Consider the following 19,086-nt stretch of genomic DNA (forward strand, 5'->3'; position numbering starts at 1 on the left):
GATATAAAGATGATAATATTGTCTAGGTTGGATAATATATGATACAAACTAAATTGTATTTATATGTCAGACAAGGAGACATCATATGATTAATTATGTTTGTCTGTTCAATGAATTTGTGTTTCATCTGCTTTCTTATCTTCGTATTCTTCTACAACCAAAGAATAATGTTTGTTTTTCCTATTGTTCTACACGATTTAGTTTGCATATGATACAAACTAAATCATGTTTCTTAATTTGCTTTAGATGTAGCAACAACTATATGTATATATCTTATCTTGTAACTCAATCATAAATATATGAGAACACTTCTCTATATATACCTTTATATACATATATATTAGCATCCCAAGTTTTAACATTTAGAACATGATTTTCTCCTTCTCGTAATTCTCTTCGCTTCTCTCTCCTCACTTTGGCTTGTTATTGGCAATGGCCGCCTCCACCGCTTGTACTTTTGTTTTCTCCGATAACTCGAATTCTCTTTTGCAGGACTTTGAGTTTCCTCCATTCACGGTTGACGTCAAGTACATTCGTCCCGGAGTTTGTGCTCTCCTGCAAAAACATGTATGTGATTCTCTTTTCTTCCATCAAACTATACTCATGTTATTTCTCTTGCGCCAACATTGAGTTTTCTTCAATTCAACCTCATACCGGTTGTTTTTCTTGCACCAATTTTGAGTTTTTTTTCCTCTGTTTGATTTGATCATGGAAATCCTCATGAGTCTGAATTGCAACAACTAGATCAAACGGTGGAACCGTCATGGCCAAAGCTGGTGGAGCCGTTGGAGAAGATAACTGACCGGTTAAATGTTGTTTGAGGAACGATCACTCAGATTTTGTTTCTCAAGTACACTCCCGAGCTTGATAAAATCATCGAAGTTAAGGTTATTACAGTACATGCAATATTAGTTATATTCAACATCTTGTACATACTATAATGTACTAGTGTATTCATCGATGTTAATATGAATCAACACATATATATTCTCTTACATGCCGATATAAAGAAGATAATATTGTCTAGGTTGGATAACATATGATGCAAACTAAATCATGTTTATGTGTCAGACAAGGAGACATCATATGTTTAATAATGTGTGTTTGTTCAATGAATTTGTGCTTCATTTGCTTTCTTGTCTTCATACTCTTCTGAAACCAAAAAATTGTGTTTATTTTTCCTATTCTTTTACACGATTTAGTTTGCATATGGTGTTTGTTCATTTGCTTTAGATGTAGCAACAACTATATTTATATATCTTGCCTTGTAACTCAATTATGAATATATGAAAATACTCTATTTTGCACCGATTTTGCACCAATTTTGCCTCTATTTGGTTTGATAATGGAAATTCTCAGGAATCTGAATTGCAGCAGCTAGAGCAAACAGTGGAACCGTCATGGCCAAAGCAGGAGGAGCCGTTGGAGAAGATAACTGGCCGATTAGATGTTGTTTGGGGAATGATCACTCAGATTTTGTCCTTGTTAAAGTTATCGAAGTTCATGTTATTGTTGTACATGCAATATTTGTTATATTCAACATCTTGTGCATAATAAACTAATATACTTTAAGTGTGTTCATCGATGGTAATATGAATCAGCACAAATATATTTTCTCATGTATGTCAATATAAAGATGATAATATTATCTATGTTGGATAACATATGATACAAACTAAATTGTGTTTATATGCTAGACAAGGAGACATCATATGCTTAATTATGTGTGTTTGTTTAATGAATTTGTGTTTCATTTGCTTTCTTGTCTTCATATTATTCTACAACCAAAGAATAGTGTTTGTTTAATGAATTCGTGTTTGTTCATTTGCTTTAGATGTAACAAAAACTATATGTATATATCTTACCATGTAACCCAATCATAAATATATGAAAATACTTCTCTATATATACCTGTATATTCATATACATAAGCATCCCAAGTTTTGAGATTTAGAAAGGGATTTTTACCAAAATGAAACACCAAACAAGCATAAAACATTTAGTTTTGGGCTAATATTGTAATCGTCCGACACTCATCCGGCTCATGTTGTCTCCCTCCTTCTAGCTCATCCATCATCGTTTCTCCTTCTCATAATTCTCTTCGCTTCTCCCTCCTCACTTGCGCTCATGGTCTGCAATCTAACCCCACCAGTCGGCGACATACCAAGCTTTTTGACAATCTCTAAGGTAATGACAATTTTATATGATACATGATTCGACAGCTCTAGGTTCTCAAAAAGTACTCATCATGCTAGCATCCTAATTGACAGGTCAAGACTGTGTTCCATGAATTTGGCCATACTCTTTAGCATATATTTACCAAACAGGATGAGAGACTAGTGTCTGGTTCCCAGAATATCGAGTGGGATGCTACTGAGTTATTATCCCAGTTTATGGAGAACTGGTGGTACCACAGGTACTCACAATGATCGCAAGTTTTTTTCCCTAATGAGTTATTCCAGGTACTTCATAAGGAGTCTTATTAATCCGAATGTTGGTTTTAGGGGCACCTTAATAAGCGTTGCCAAGCACTATGAAACAGGAGGAACATTCCCTGATGAGGTACGCGAGAAACTCCTGGCAGCAAGGACATGCTTTACAGGATCTGATAACCTTACTCAGGTTAGTACAATGCAACTATCTGACGGTTTATGCACAGCGGTGAGTACAGTGCAGCGATTTTGTACTGTGTTGGAGTCTCCTTGTTCCAGGTGCAACATGCTATTGTTGATCTAGAACTGCACACAAAATATGTACCCGGTGGATCGGGGTCTATCTATGATGTTTGTCAAAGGGTATCCAGAAGAACAAACATGATCCCTCCACTTCCTGAAAACATATTCATCTATGACTTCACTCATATTGTTTTCCAGTAAGCTAGCCTGGTGGATGGATACATTTGTTCAAGCTTATACTGCTTCCTTCAAGTGCATCTTAATCTCACCCTTTAACGCAATCACACGTTATTTTATCTATCTCTCTCGCCAGGTAGTGATTATGCAACCGGATATTATAGCTACAAGGTGTCATTTTTCTCGTGTTCTGTCTACTTTAAATACGTGTGATTTATGAATTCGAAGGCTCGCATTACTTTTTAATTACTGTAGTATCATAACTATATTTTGGTATTTATTGATAATTTAAGTTTCGTTAAAATTTAATGGTCCACTGAATCTTCACTTTTATTTAAACATTTACAATATGTATCTTTAGAATTTTAGAATTTATGTTATCTCCTTATCCTTTCATTTTTTTATCCCAACAATTTTATTGTAACGATATATATTGCTGCATATAAAATACGATATGTATATATATTCATTTAGTTAAGTGAACATGTTATTTTGACAATAAATATAAAGAATAAAAAAAATCGACAACATAAATTGCTTTAAGATGAAGAAAAAGACTCAAACTAGAAAAATAAAATCATACATTCCGTTGATTCATGATTGTACTCTATCTTATAAATTAATTTAAAATATCTATTGAATAATATTTTATTAATATTTTATATCACAACTTTTGAAATTGGTTCTAGATCATATCATATAAAATTGAATTCGACTAAAAACATAAAAATATCATTGATAAGATTATAAATTTCAAAACATGACACAAACCCAATCTTTGATCAACATGTGTTTTGAATCGTGATTAGAGCTAAATATTATTAATATTTTAGGAAAAGTATGAATTCGAAATAAATATAGAAAATTAATTTTAAATTTAAGATAACGCTTTCAAAATTTGACTGGACCGACATAAATTTAATATTTTTACAAGGGACAAGATCGAGTAGAATTAGATAACGTTAATTAATGGATCTGAGGTAACTGTGCAAGTCACTTGTCATATGACTGTTCTTTGGTTTGTGATTTCGACTAATCCTCTCACAGAATATTCTTTGGAATCTAAATATTTTTTTACCTCCATTTTTTTAATCAATTACTAAAATTTTTATCATAGCCAAATTGTTTGCAAAATAGTTGAGAATTATCATATAATTTTTTTTGAAAATAATATTTTTTAAAATTCGAATTTAAACACAACAAAGTATCAAGATTAGAATTTTTAATCAATTTTTTTAAAATTTGGATTAAAATTTTAGTTTAAAATTTTCAATGTTGAAAATTTGAAATTTATTTGTATTTTATGTTGAAAACTGTTATTTTAAAATTAATTACTTTTAACCAGAATTTTGGGTAACTTACTCCTAAAAAAATGCCACTGATGAAAAGATACAAAAAAAAAACATGAGGTGTGAGCGTTCAATGAACAATTTTTAGGATTGAAGAACTCCACGAGGTTCTTGCCGAGAATCATGTCGTCGGTGGTGAAATCGGCCTTTTTCCGACAAGTTCCACGGCCCAAATTGAGATGGTACGAATCGGTCCGACCCTCCACGATCCGACCCTCCACGAGGTCGAACTTCGGTTTCCATATCCAAACACATGTTTTGTCTTCTCCACCGACGCAAAAAACGTTATTTTTAAATAATTTGTAAAGTAGATGGTATTTTTTATCAAAACAATTGATATAAATATAATTTTTTTTAGGTTTAACAAAAAAATATTAAGGAACCCTTCTCCCATAGAAAATGTATAATAAAGGTGGTATAAAAAAATACATATTCATTTGATGGTGACTCAGTGATTAAGAGAAACTTCAAAATTTTGGATTCGATTCTACTAATTAAGAGGAGAGAAACCCAATTAATTACGTGACTAAAAACTGATTTAGAACTTAGAGGATTAAATGGATCAAAGGTTTAGTGAACTCCCCTAGATATAAAAAAACATAAAAAAAAAAATTGTAAACTTTTTCAATCCATCCAATGTTCTGGAAGGAGGCATAGAGGTGGTTTTAGCCATCACCGGTGATTTAGGTGTAGTTTTGGTGGTTCAAGCGATTCGATCATCGCCCTCCAACCCTTGGAAACAGACTTGAATCTCTTCAACGATTTTTTCAGAAGTCTCTGGAGTACTTTCTCTACGAACTCATGGGGAATTTTATATGATACATGATTCCAGTAGCTCTATGTTCTCAAAAAGTACTCACCATGTTGGCATCCTAATTTGCAAGTCAAGACTGTGTTCCATGAATTTGGCCATACTCTTCAGGATATACTTACCAAATATGATGAGAGATTAGTGTCGTTGGGTTTTGGAGATCCCTAAACATCCGTTCATAATGGTTTCTAGGGTTTCAATCTTGGGTTTCACGCAACGGATTATATAAAATGAAATCCAATCAACAGATCTTACATATAATGATAAAGGTATCGATATACCAACCAGTTTCGATCCACAGACTTGTCACAAACACTAAAATCAAGCACTCTCTACAGTTAGTCCACATTCACCGCCTTGTGTCTGTGATTAATGATAAAGGTATAGATATACCAACCAGTTTCGATCCACCGACTTGTCACAAACACTAAAATCAAGCACTCTCTACAGTTAGTCCACACTCACCGCCTTGTGTCTGCTAGAACGCGATCTGAAGGATGAGAACGAAAATCGAGGTGACCCACGAGAGAGAGAGGATGGCAACCAAAGGGAGATAGAGACGAAAATTCTCTTAATCACAAAATTATGTCTATCCTATAATTACAAGTGATTAGAGTTTTATTAAATTAAATAGGTCTAATGGATTTTCACTTAACCATTAAGAGAAAATAAGCTCATTAACCTCATTAATAAACATATGGGCCAATTGGGTCACCTAAACTCATCTAATGGATTTCTAACTAGTTTCACAAATCGATCGTGGCCAGAGCACCATATCCATCAAGTGTCTGATTCCTAGAATATCGAGTGGGATGCTATTAAATTAACATCCTAGTTTATGGAGAACTGGTGCTATCACAGATACTCACAATGATCGCTAGTTCCCCCTCCCTCTCCCCCAATGAGCTACTCCAGGTACATCATAAGGAGTCTTATTAATCCTTGGTTTTAGGGGCACCTTAATGAACATTGCCAAACATTATGAAACAGGAGAGACACTCCCTGATGAGGTACACGAGAAACTCCTGGTAGCAAGGACATTCTTTGCAGGATCTGACAGCCTTAATCAGGTTATTACAACGCAACTATCCAACGGTTTATGCATAGTGATGAGTATAGTGAAACGATTATGTACTGGTTAGAGTCTCCTTGTTCCAGGTGCAACATGCTATTGTTGATATGGAGCTGCATACAAAATATGTACCCGGTGGATCAAAGTCTAGCTATGATGATTGTCAAAGGGTATCCAGAAGAACAAACGTGATCCCTCCACTTCCTGAAGACATATTCATCTGTGACTTTACTCATATTTTTTCCAGTAAACTAGCCTGGTGGATGGATACTAGCATGGTGGATGGATACATTTGTTCAAGCTTATACTATTTCCTTCAAGTGCATCTTAATCTCATCCTTTAATGCAATCTCGCATTTTCTCTCTCTCTCTCTCTCTCGTCAGGTAGTGATTATGCAGCCGGATATTACTGCTACAAGATATCATCTTTTTCTTGTTCTGTCTACTTTAAATACGCGTGATCCTACTATCGGAGGCTGCGTGGATTTCATGAGTGACTGACAAAGGATGTGAAAAAACTGATGTAGTGGGCGGATGTACTATCTGCTGATGCTTTCTCAGCATTTGAAGAAGCATGACCGAAGGACATCAACGTAATATAACCCTTCCCTGCAAAAAAAAAAAAAGAGTCAAGATTTTGATGGATTGTGTTGATTTGTAAAGGCTATCAAAGAAACGGGATAGAGATTCGAGACATGGTACTTGCGCTCGGGGGAAGAAAGTCGCTTTTGTATGTAAAAAAGAAGGTTTCTGGCTTTGGTGTTATGTAAACTCAATTATTATAACAAATGTCTCTTTCTTTTGTTTTGGGAAAAGGTGTTTGTGGAGTTTAGGGGCAGGAAACCTTCCCTAGAGGCTCTGCTAAAAAGCGATGACCTTAGTTAGGGTTCTTGAAGGTGAATCGCCCCCTGAAAGCCCTTCTCTCGATCCATAGTAGCAATACCAATATACGTGAAGTACTTGCAATTTTTTTCCGGTATAAAGATGTGATTGTATTCCTTTCTAACGAAATATTGATTACTATACAAAAATTACGGGATTCCCCAGAAGGCAAAAGTGATTCCACGAAAACTATGTAGTACGATACCATTCCTATAAGATTTCATTCATACTTGAATTTGTCGAATTCTGCTAAGAGATCGATCAATCAATCTTGAGTGTGAATAGGTGAATCGAGTTCCGTGTATCTTTGTGTCTTAATAATTAGTTTCAGCACTATAAATACTGGTTACATAAATCCTTTTTTAAAATGTTTGTGATATATTTCCTTCTCTTTCATTTATTAACAAAAATTTTGTGTGCTTTGTTAATATTTCTTAATTAAAGAGTAAAATTGAAAAACAACAATTTGAGGATTCTAAATAGAATAGATATTTATAGATTGACTGTTAATGTTTTTATGTCGAAAAGAGTATAATAGAAATTTAAAAATTGATATGGTCATTTATTAAATTTAAATTTTTAAATAAGAATTAATACGGAATATTTCTCTCATCACAGAAAACATAATAATAAAGTTGGTACAAGAATGAAACACAGGATAAAAATAAAAAGAAGAGAAACTTGTAGACTTTTTCAATGTATCTGACGTCTTCGTGGAAGGAGGCGTCTAATGTAAACACTAGATTTACACCAAAATATTAATCCAAGACCAACAAGAAAATCAGCAAGAACAAGAAGAACAGTAGGGTCTTGAGGTTTCCCTTCCTCCAATTTGATCAAATACTTTCTGCTGCCATTCATAACCAATGGTATTGTCTTATATACACATGTCAACTCAAAAAGGCTAATGTCATTAGGGCTTTTCCCCTTCATGTCCATTGCCTATAGTACCCTTGTCTATTACATATTTAATATAACTAAATAACTTAGCTCCTATCTTGCTAAGCCTTGTCTGATGTTTCAATCTCGGAGACGTTTCCCGCTTCCTCCTCTTTGTCTCCGATCATCGACGATTCCGTTTGCTTCTTGCCTTTGCGCTTCCTCGAATATACATATCACAATGGAGGTCTATCAATACTCCCCCCAAGAAGTTTCACCTTGTCCTCATGGTGAAAATCGGGAAACTGCCTTTCGACGGTCTCCACAGTCTCCCACGTGTCCTCAAACGGAGGTAGGTCTTTCCAACGCATAAGCACTTCTTGACCCCCATCTTTTGCTCGAGCACGTATCTTCTGAATGCTTTTTGGTTCCACTATCAATTTGAGCTCGGGAGTTAAGTCTGAGGGGATGGATTGCGTCTCAACTCGAGGCCCGACACCCACCGCTAACTTGAGTTGCGACACGTGAAAATCCGGGTGAATGCGGGTGGTGCTAGGTAGCTTGAGTCGATAAGCCACCTTCCCTATACGTTTTTCCACCGAAAAAGGACCAGAGTACCGTGGTGCCAATTTCTCATAACGTCGCTGAGACAATGCACGCATGCAGTAAGGTCGAAACTTCAAATATACAATGTCTCCTTCTTGAAACTCAATATCTCGACGTTTCGCATCCGCCCCCGCCGTCATCAATGATTGGGCGCGACTTAAGTTCGCTTGAAGCTCCGCTATGATGGCGTCACGATCCTCCAACATCTTCTCAATTGTGTCGTTCGGGCTCAAGTGCCAACGGTCCCGATGTAGTGTTGGTGGGTCTCTCCCATAAAGAGCCTTGAAAGGGGTCATCTTGATAGATTTATGGTAGGACGTGTTGTACCAATCTCTGCCCAGTCGACCCACTTAGCCCATGTCCGTGGCTTATCCCCCCCAAAACAACGCAGATAAGTCTCTAAGCATCTATTAACCACTTCGGTTTGTCCATCAGTCTAAGGGTGGAACGAAGTGCTCATCTTGAGTTGAGTGTTGTGTAACTCGAAGAGTTTTCTCCAAAAGAAGCTTAGAAAGACTCTGTCACGATCCGTGACGATGGTCTCAGGTATCCCATGTAATCGCACAATCTCAGCAAAAAACACCTCATCAACCCCGGATGCTGAAAAAGGATGCCTCAAGAGCAAAAAGTGAGCGTATTTGCTCAATCTATCAACCACTACCAATATGGTATCTTTTCTTTCTGAAACGGGCAGCCTTTCCACGAAGTCCATTGAAATATCAGACCATACGTGGTTAGGGATATGAAGTGGTTGCAGGAGCCCCCCAGGGGATAGAGTTGAGGTCTTGAAGCGTTGGCACGTCTTGCAAGCTGCCACAAATTTAGCCACATCACTACGCATTCCCAACCAGAATACCTCTCGCATCAACCTCTGCACTGTCTTGTCGACCCCCGAATGTCCTCCCGTTGGTGTGGCATGATATTCTTCCATGTACTGAGTGGTGAGCTCGGATTTTCGAGGTATTACTACTCGATCATCATAATATAGCCGGCAGTTGGACAACTTATATCTCCCTACCGATCTTCCAGCTTCGAGATCGGCCTTAACGTCTCAAAGTACGGGGTCCGTGGCAACAGTCGCGTCCACTCCTTCAAGATCCACCCCGCTTGCTGACATCCATCCGAGGTGATGTTCATTATGCTCTAGAGGTCGGCGAGACAACCGATCTGCCACGATATTCTTCTTCCCAGGCCTATACTGAACATCAAAGTCGAATCCCATGAGCTTAACCATACACTTTTCCTGTGCAGCCTTAGTGAAACGCTGCTCTAATACATATTTCAGACTCTGTTGATCGGTGCGAACCACAAACCGTCGCCCCCATAGATAATGCCGCCACTTCTGAACCGCGAGTACGATAGCCATCAATTCCTGTTCGTAGGTCTCTTTCAATCTATCGGTTTTGGAAAAGGCTTGGCTCATGTAGGCCAATGGTCGTCTTCCCCGCATCAGGACAGCACCTACTCCTTGCATACAAGCATCAGTATCCACCATAAATGGCTTACTAAAATTTGGCAAGGCGAGCACCGGTGTAGTGGTCAATGCTCGTTTCAATGCCTCGAAGGGTTGAGCAGCTTCTTCGCTAAAAAAAAAACACCCTTTTCAAAGTAATTTCGTTAGTGGCCAAGCGATCTTGCCGTATCCCCTCACAAATCTCCGATAGTATCCCGTTAATCCCAGGAATCCACGAAGTTCTGGAATTGTCCTTGGCGTAGGCCAATCTGTCATCGCGCGTATCTTAGCTCCTCCACCGAGACTCCTTCCCTCGTCACCACGTGCCCCAAATAATCAATACTCTCTTGTCCAAAACGACATTTCTTTCGGTTTGCATAGAAGGCATTGTCCCTTAAGATCGTAAAAACAATGCGTAAATGTCAGCGGTGTTCATCTTCTGTCACACTATACACCAGAATGTCATCAAAGAAGACCAATACAAACTTTCGTAGATACTCCTTGAAGATATCGTTCATCACTGATTGAAGAGTGGCTGGAGCGTTCGTCAATCCGAAAGGCATAACTAGGAACTCGTAGTGCCCCTCGTGCGTCCGAAAAGCCGTCTTCTCGACATCTCCGGCCTTAATACGAATCTGATGGTAGCCGGATCTCAGGTCGATTTTTGAAAACATGGTCGCACCATGAAGCTCATCCAACAACTCATCAATCGTGGGAATCGAAAATCGGTTCGGTATCGTCGCCTTATTCAAGGTTCGATAGTCTACACAAAACCGCCAACTCCCATATGTCTTCTTCACTAAGATGACTGGGCTCGAATATGGACTCACACTTGGTCTGATTATCCCTGTCGTAAGCATGTTGCGCACTAACTGCTCGATGGCGTTCTTTTGCACGTAAGGATAACAGTATGATCGGACATTTACCGGTGATTCTCCTTCGCGGAGCACAATTGCATGTTCCCGCGTGCGCGAGGGTGAAAGTCCCACTTCCTCCTGGAACACATCCTCAAATTGATCGATGAGTCGACGTATTCCGTCTCCCGGCTCCTCATATTCTCCACTATCCTCACGGGTCAACTCTGTCAACTCAATTATCACCCCTTCTTTCCTCTTTCGCAAGGTATACACCATTACATTGAGAGAGATCTCTGAACGTATCAAGCTCGAGTCCCCCCCTTAAGAATGACTGTTTGTCCATCTCGTTGGAATTTGGTCGTGTGTCTCTTCCAATCTATTACGGTCTCCCCCAATGTCTCTAGCCATCGGTACTTTGAGTATAACGTCCGCACTCCCGAGTTCAAAGACCAATAAGTTGGCTAAAATCTCCACCCCTTGCACTATTAAGCCCAAATCCTTGCACTTTCGCGGGCTAACCAAGACCTCTCCATTCCCCATCGAGATCTCATATTTCTGACTTAGGTCTACCCGAAGGTCCAATTGAGTTACGACCCTATCCGAGATAAAGTTATCTGTCGCTCCACTATCGATCAAGATGACAACGGTGTTGCCCAGAAGCTCCCCCACGATTTTCATAGTATGTTTCGAGTTTATCCCCACGATGGAGTTAAGGGATAATTCAGCAACTCGATGGCTGATAACTCATATTTTTCTCTACATTTTCAGGGCGTTTTTATAGGATTTGGACGAGGATCACATACATTTGTAGGCATTATAGGCATGTTAGGATACGAAATTCGGTTTGGTAGTGTTTTTATAGGATTACAGGTCTCGTATGCGATTTGGAGCAAGACGGGAGCAATCTGGAGCTAAAATGATGAAATAGTCAAGAATTTCCCGCCTTGACTCGGCCAGAGCCAACCAGGGGAATTGGGCCGAGTCAACACGTCGAAAATGGCCAAATTCAAGCTTGTTACGAAGAGACCGAGTCAGAACGTCCGAGTCAGAACACCCCGAGTCAACATGTCCGAGTCAAAAAGGCCCGAGTCAGAAGATTGGGCTGGGCCGAATTCTTATGAGCCCCGTTTTGATTCGGTCGAGTTAGAGTACTGACTCGACCCGAGTCAGAACCCAGAAAAAACCCAGATTCGAATTTTCAGAATTTGAACGGGAGTAAGACTTCAAGAGCGCCGCCTAGGGTTTATAAAAAGTGTCTACAGACGTCCAAGAGGAGCAGACAGACTTTATACAGACTTTGGAGAGCTTTGGTGAGGGAAACTTTGGAGAGCTTTGGTGAGAGAAATAGGAGTTTTACGGGATTTCGGGAAGAAGGAGAGTTGGAACGTGAAGATCGCTTTGCTGTCGACATGAGCCTTTCTTCTCCCTTTTTTGTTTCTGTTTCTGGTTTTATTCTGTGTTTTTCCATGAACCGTGAGTAGATCCACGGCTGTGGGTTAGGGATTCGTTTGTGTTTTGGGTATGTTTGAACCCTAACTTGGTTGCGATTTGAATTTGTTTCGGTTTTATCGATTTGTGCTTTATTCAATTGGTGTTTGCTGACCCTTTGGCCAATTGTTTTAGATTCTGAACTACATAGGAATATGGGTTTAGTTTTGGATCAAAATCGATAGAATAGATCGTATTATTCACATAGAAATATGGTCTGATCGATCTAGAGTTGATGATAGCGTTCTTCATGCATCTAGTTTGATAAATCACCTAGGGATATGGATTTAGAGAACTGTAGATAGTGAGTTATATATCGGGAGGTGATTTCTCTATCTTTGTTGCTTGACGATTCCCGAATATAGATTCAATATCGTGATTCTCGCATGCTTAGCATATACCCATACACGCAAATACGGTCCTGACATCCACGATCATCTTAGATTGCAAGTTTACTCGTTTTTATTGTTTTGCTTCCTTATTTTCTATTCTTTCCATATACTTCCACCATCATTTTCACTTCTACTTGCTTTGATTTAGTCTCGATTATATTTAGATTTAGCAACCGATCCTTGTGTTCGACCACGTGTTACGACGATCTGTATCCTTGCGGTGAATTGTGAATCGGGTTATAGATTTTAGACTCGGTACACACGTATCAATGGCCATCATGTTCGTCTGAACCATCTCCTTTATCTTCGACCTCGTCATCATCAATCACCATGAGCTGAAGAGAGCGGCGAGGGCAACGATGTCCAGGATGCCATTTCCCATCACAACGAAAACAAATTCCCTTAGACTTCTTTTCTTGTATTTGCTCGAATGTGAGTTATTTCGATCCCATCAGCATTGCCTTTGAACTATTCCCCGTTCATGAAACTCCCCCCAAAGGTTTCAGTGAGAAGGGTTTCGGTGAAAAGGGTGGGCTTCGGCTCGATGTCATCGTACCTGAGCTCCCCCTGACTTAGGGTGCCGGTCTATTGAGCCCCCTCTCCTCAATGAGTCCCGACTGCTCCACTCGATGCGCCATATTCCATAATCTGCTACAGATCATTTACGAGAAATAGCTTCACACACTTGGCTATGCTCGGTTTAAGTCCACGGAGGAAAGCCTTCTCAAGAAATTTGGCACCTAGGTCATGCGCCGGTGCCCGAATCTCGTCAAATCGTTTGCAATATTCCTCCACAGAACCGGTCTGATCTAGTACCATCAAACTCTCATACGCTGATCCTGATTCTCCATGTCCAAATCGGATCAATAGATGTTCCCTGAAGTCCTCATATCCTAAGAAAGGTTTTGCAGCCTCTTCACACTGAACCCAGATTAAGGCATCACCGCACATATGCCATAGCACAATCTCTTTTTACTCCTCGTCCGGTGTCTGGTAGAAGAGAAAATACCGCTCAGCTTGCATCAACCAACCTTCCAAATTCTCACCATCGAAGGAAACCAACTCCGTCTTCTTACCGTAGTCGATCGGTGGACTCGGGGTCACGTGACCCCTGTCCCCAACCCTTACGGTCGTAGTTTCTCTGTTTTCAGAGCGTTGCGGTTCAACGGTTTGTCTGCCCAACCCGGCTTCACCCCTGAATGCTGCCTGAGATCTCTGTTCCTGACCCACAGCCACATTACCCAGCGGTACGATTGGGTTTGTCGGACTCGGTCCGCCCTGTTGGTTTAGAGCTCGTTCCAGTCGTGCTCCCATGGCCTCCCACGCACGCATGAACTCAGTCCCCATGGAGTTCATAGCCTGTAAAATTTCAGACAAAACGAGATCTCGAACCTGAGAGGGGTTTCCGAAATTCCCCTGTGTCGTAGGTATGCCAGTAGTTCCTCCGTCTGCAGCAACGACGTCGCCCGGTACCGGTTCGGTTGCTGCTGGCGAGTCCTCCTCCTGTCGCGGCTCCTCCGGCGCCGTCGCCGACGTGTCTCTGGGCTGGGTACTCTTTCCTCCTCTCGTGTTGGCCATACCTTTGTTGTGTCTCTGTGCTTCTCGGTTGCTGTTCCTCCTCGTCGGCCAGCGCTCATCTCTTTCTTCTCTCGGAGCGCCGCCATTCGCTGGTGTTGGTCTTCGGTGGCTCGGTGTCAGCCCTCTTGGCAGAAGTAGTGTCGTGCTCGAAGAGAGAGAAATGGAAACTGTTCACAGAAGACAACAACACAGGTCTCGATAAATACTTAGGGTTTTGGTAACTCGATAAATACTTAGGGTTTTGGTAAGTGGTGTTTGTCACTAAGTTTGAGGAAGGAAAAAAAAATTTGTGATTTTCCCTAGATTGTTGGCTCTGATACCAACTGATGTAAACACTAGATTTACACCAAAATATCAATCCAAGACCAACAAGAAAATCAGCAAGAACAAGAAGAACAAGAAGAACAGTAGGGTTTCGAGGTTTTCCTTCCTCCAATTTGATCAAATACTTTCTGCTACCATTCATAACTAAGGGTATTGTCTTATATACACATGTCAAACTCAAAAGGGCTAATGTCATTAGGGTTTTTCCCCTTCATGTACATTGCCTATAGTACCCCTGTCTATTACATATTTAATATAGCTAAATAACTTAGCTCCTATCTTGCTAAGCCTTGTCTGATGTTTCAATCTCGAAGACGTTTCCCGCTTCCTCCTCTTTGTCTCCGATCACCGACGGTTCCGTTTGCTTCTTATCTTTGCGCTTCCTCGAATATACGTATCGCAATGGAGGTCTATCAACGTTCCCGTGGATAAAACAATCGTCGGTGATTTAGGAGCGGTTTTGGTGGTTCAAGCGATTTGATCATCGCCCTCCAACCCTTGGAAACAGACTTGAATCTCTTCAACGATTTTTTCGGAAGTTTCTGGAGTATTTTCTCTGCGAGTTCAGGGGAAAGATGGATTCCAAAACTAGGATTTCTCTTTTCCGATGCCATTGTCTTCTGCAACAAAAGAGAGAACTGAAGATTTAAATGAATGAGAGTTAGGGTTTCCAACTTACTTCTAAAATTATCCAAAGTATTATTTTACTTTTAGGATTTAAGAATTGGAAGGTTGGCATTACCTTTTAATTAATGTGATATCATAACCGTGTTGTGGTATTTGGTGATAATTTAAGGAAACTTTGGTGGTTGATGGTCCACTAAATCTTTACTCTTTTTTTTTTTGACATTTAGAATCTGTATATTTTGTTGAAAAAAAATTAATCTTAACCAAATTATATACGAATATAGTTGGGAAAAATTAGACTATGGATATATTTTACTTTCCAACTTACTTCAACAATTTCCTTTTTTTTTAAAGGATAAATCACTAGAATATATAAACTATTTTGGAATTTTTCTCAGCGTTTAAATTAAAAAATAACTTGTATTTTATATTGAACTTTTTGTCCAAAATTAACCAGATGTTTCTTTCTGAGAGAACATTTATATTTTAAACAATAAACCACGAAGTTTGTGTGAATTAAGCACCAAAAAAAAAAAACTAAAGGTCACATGAAAACCTCTCTGTTATAAAAAGATGCAGAGCTGTGGACAATTTTCAGGATTGAAGAACGAGGTTCTTGCCGAGAATCATGTCGTCGGTGGTGAAATCGGCCTCTTTCCGGAAAGTTCCACGGCCGAAATCGAGATCGTACGAGTCGGTCAGACCCTCCACGAGGTCGAACTCCGGTTTCCATCCCAACACATGCTTTGCTTTCTCCACCGACGCAAAGAAATGCTGCATACATACATACATACACACAGACACCGAGTTCATGTAAATATTCTCTAGTGTTGTCTGAAGCCGGAACATATCAGTTCTGCAATGAGGACATGATTTTGTGAAGAGGGTAAAAGGCAGAAAGAAAAAAATTTGAATCTTTACCTGATCACGGAAGGGGAATGCCTTCTTCTTCCCAAAGTCGAACTCTTTCGGGTTATAGTGAACGATCTCTGGCTCTGGGAACCCGCCGGCCTGAAAAATTGAACAAGAAAACGTTTATCTCTGAGATAGCCGGTATTATATTCTTCGTTTTCCGATAAAATACTAATCCAAAGAGCCTATTATTCAGGTCTGTATATTCGGCGTCCACGAGCTATGATCCAAAACTATGTAAATCTTGCAAGTTTTTCGTTAAAATCTGCATTAGTATAGTTTGGGGAGGGTGACTAGAGCTGATGATATCTCGAACAACCAAAAGAACAATTTCACAAATCTAACCATAAAAATTTGGAACCGATGAGACGGGGAAATGGTAAAAACACGAAAACAATGAATGAAAAGTTTACCTTTGCGCAGGCCCTTGCTAACCCATCAAACGTGACGTACTTCTCTCCCGAGATGTTGAATACTTCTCTGCTGGCTTTCTCATTGCCAAGAACAATTTGAAACGCAGTTGCCAAGTCCTGTGATTGCAGAATCATCAGACGTTAGAGATTAAATCCAAAAAGGTTTATCCTTTTAGATCTTTCGACTCCTTATGACGGAAAATGAAGTGGTTTGCATTCAAGAAGTGAAACCAAACAAGTAAAGGGTTTCAGTTTATGGATCTTCCAAGCATAATATATCTCCATGAAACTTGAAACAAAACAATGTCACTGACCTTCACATGACCAAGTTGAGTGATCTGTATTCCAGAGCTTGGAACTGGAATGGGGCGACCGGCTTTCAAACGGTGGAAGAACCATTCTTCCACGGGGTTATAGTTCAATGGACCGTAGATGTAAACAGGTCGTATCGAAGTCCAATTGACACCTCTTGATTCCAACAAGCTCTCGGTTTCTAGCTTCCCCTTGTGCCTGCTCTTCGGGTCAACTGCATCTGTCTGCATTGGTTATGTCCAGAAACCAAAGTGATCAGATAAGGGTTTTTTTAGCTTACAATCTTTTATTTCTGTGCATGAAGACATGATATATTTCACACACCTCACAGTGTGGCAAGAGATCAGATTTCAGATAAACACCGGCTGAAGAACAGAAGATGAACCTATCATTGACAGAATATCACGGTTTTGCAAGATCCATCGTGCAAATAAAAGCTACGGAGAAAGACCCATTTGGACAAAAACTGACAACAATCTCAAGAGAATTGAAGACAGTTTCCGAAACCAAGTAATCAGCAGCAAAGCAAAACCGGACAGTTCTCATACATTAGCTTTTGGAGAGCTTACTGTTCTAGTGTGGGAAGTGCATCCAATATGGGGGCAACTTCTTCTGCTTCTCTTCCTAAAAACAATGGAACAGAAAACCGCAAGTGTTTTACCATATATGATGTGTTTGCAGAGGAAAAAACGGAGATTTTTTTGTTTACCATTAATATCGTAAACAACATCAAAGCCTTCAGCTGCGAGACTGGATTTCACGAAATCATAGTCCTTTCTGTCTCCTTTCAAATGAAGAATCTAAGGAAGATCGAAAATTCAATCGTTGTAATCCACAGTATCTGATGAATCATCCATCCTACAGCTCAACTTTTTTAAAATCATGTAATACCTTGGATGAAAAATCAGCAAAGTCTTCATCAGATTCGCCCGGTAATTGCTTGGCAATAGGAGCTTTACCTCTTGTAAACAAAGTAACCTGCAGAAGCCGTGATTCAGCAAACACGATCATAAGAAGAAAGTATTCGGGAAGGGAAAAACTGAATCGGAGATGGAAGAACAAGAACCTGGTGACCATCTTTCACGAGGAGCCTGGACAAGAACACACCGATGAATCGGGTGCCGCCCATTATCAGAATCTTCTTGGCACTCGATGCTGAAACATGAAGTGCTCCTTTTGGCCTGTAGGCCTTCCTCTTATACTGCAGTTTCAACACCAAATCCAACGGTAGGCAAAAATCTTATTCCCATGATTCAAGAAACGCTAATAACTGTAATCTGAAATATCACTTCAAAAATCATCTTGAACTATCAAGAACTCCAAAGCTAGAACTTTACAAAAGCCTCGGGCTTTAACTAATGGAAATTTTCTCAAAGTAACAAAAATATAAAGTGGTTGAGTTTGGAAAACACATTACATACAGAAATCTCTGAAATGTTACTTGGAAAAACAAAATCTTTGGGCTTTATCACAGAAACATAAAACCAGAGGTTGCAACAGAACCAGACATGATGTCTGCAGATACCCATTCACTATTACCACACAGAATTATCACAAATTAAGAAGTTGAAGTGAAGAAAAAAAGAGAGGGGAAATTGAACAGAACCCACATGCTAAAACCCTGAAAAGCATACAAATTTGAAAAATTGATCATCAGCAACGTATGAATAAAGAAAAAACAAGATCTGGGCTTGAAAATGGAGCTCAAATCAGTCAAATCAACAAAGAGGAACGCGGGAAAAACTAGATATTGGAAGAGACAATTAACTAAAACCCAAAAGAACACACAAATCGTGAGAATTGATCACGAATAGTGAATGAACAAAGGGGGAATAAAATAACCTGGACTCGGAAATTGAGCTTGGTTCCATTGAAGTCAGAGAGTGAAGAAGAAAGGGGAGAGAAAGAAGGCTGGTGCTGCTGCAACACAACCATCTTCGCCATTGCTGCTTGCTTCTCTCTCTCTCTCTCTCTCTATCTGAGCTCGTGAAGAAGCTGAAGAAATGGTGTTAATGAACTTGGGGTGTGTGTATGGTTGGTGAGGGTCCCATCTTCTTGTTCCTTCTGTTCACTAAGTTTCGTTTTTGGAGAGTTTCGAGGATAAGACAATTATCTCAGCCTCTCGCTGTTCATGGTCACGTATTTACGACCATTGTCGTCCTCTTCTTTGATAACTGCTTTTGTCTTTTGGTGTTTCGGGGCTATTTTGACCAGAACAAAAGTTTAGTTCCATAATCGAAATAACCTTTAATATTGGGGCATGTTTCAATTTGGGCCTT

At 39.6% G+C, this 19,086-nt stretch overlaps 2 protein-coding genes across 2 annotated transcripts; both read right to left on the reverse strand.

The window, feature by feature from the left end:
* Positions 1-8,081: 8,081 nt before the first annotated feature.
* Positions 8,082-8,747, reverse strand: LOC104817073. The gene has a single exon (XM_010546152.1). The coding sequence runs from the start codon at positions 8,745-8,747 to the stop codon at positions 8,082-8,084; it is 666 nt and encodes a 221-aa protein (XP_010544454.1).
* A 6,879-nt stretch (positions 8,748-15,626) lies between these two features.
* LOC104816855 (chloroplast stem-loop binding protein of 41 kDa b, chloroplastic-like) lies at positions 15,627-18,913 on the reverse strand. Its single transcript, XM_010545848.2, has 10 exons — positions 18,650-18,913; positions 17,874-18,008; positions 17,699-17,785; positions 17,517-17,607; positions 17,377-17,431; positions 17,132-17,192; positions 16,810-17,031; positions 16,496-16,612; positions 16,092-16,181; positions 15,627-15,944 (listed from the first exon to the last, which is right to left on the reverse strand). The coding sequence occupies exons 1-10, from the start codon at positions 18,749-18,751 to the stop codon at positions 15,765-15,767; spliced, it is 1,140 nt and encodes a 379-aa protein (XP_010544150.1). The 5' UTR covers positions 18,752-18,913; the 3' UTR covers positions 15,627-15,764.
* Positions 18,914-19,086: the final 173 nt, after the last annotated feature.

Source organism: Tarenaya hassleriana, unplaced genomic scaffold, assembly GCF_000463585.1.
Source record: "Tarenaya hassleriana unplaced genomic scaffold, ASM46358v1 Cleome26, whole genome shotgun sequence".
Classification (NCBI taxonomy): Eukaryota; Viridiplantae; Streptophyta; class Magnoliopsida; order Brassicales; family Cleomaceae; genus Tarenaya; species Tarenaya hassleriana.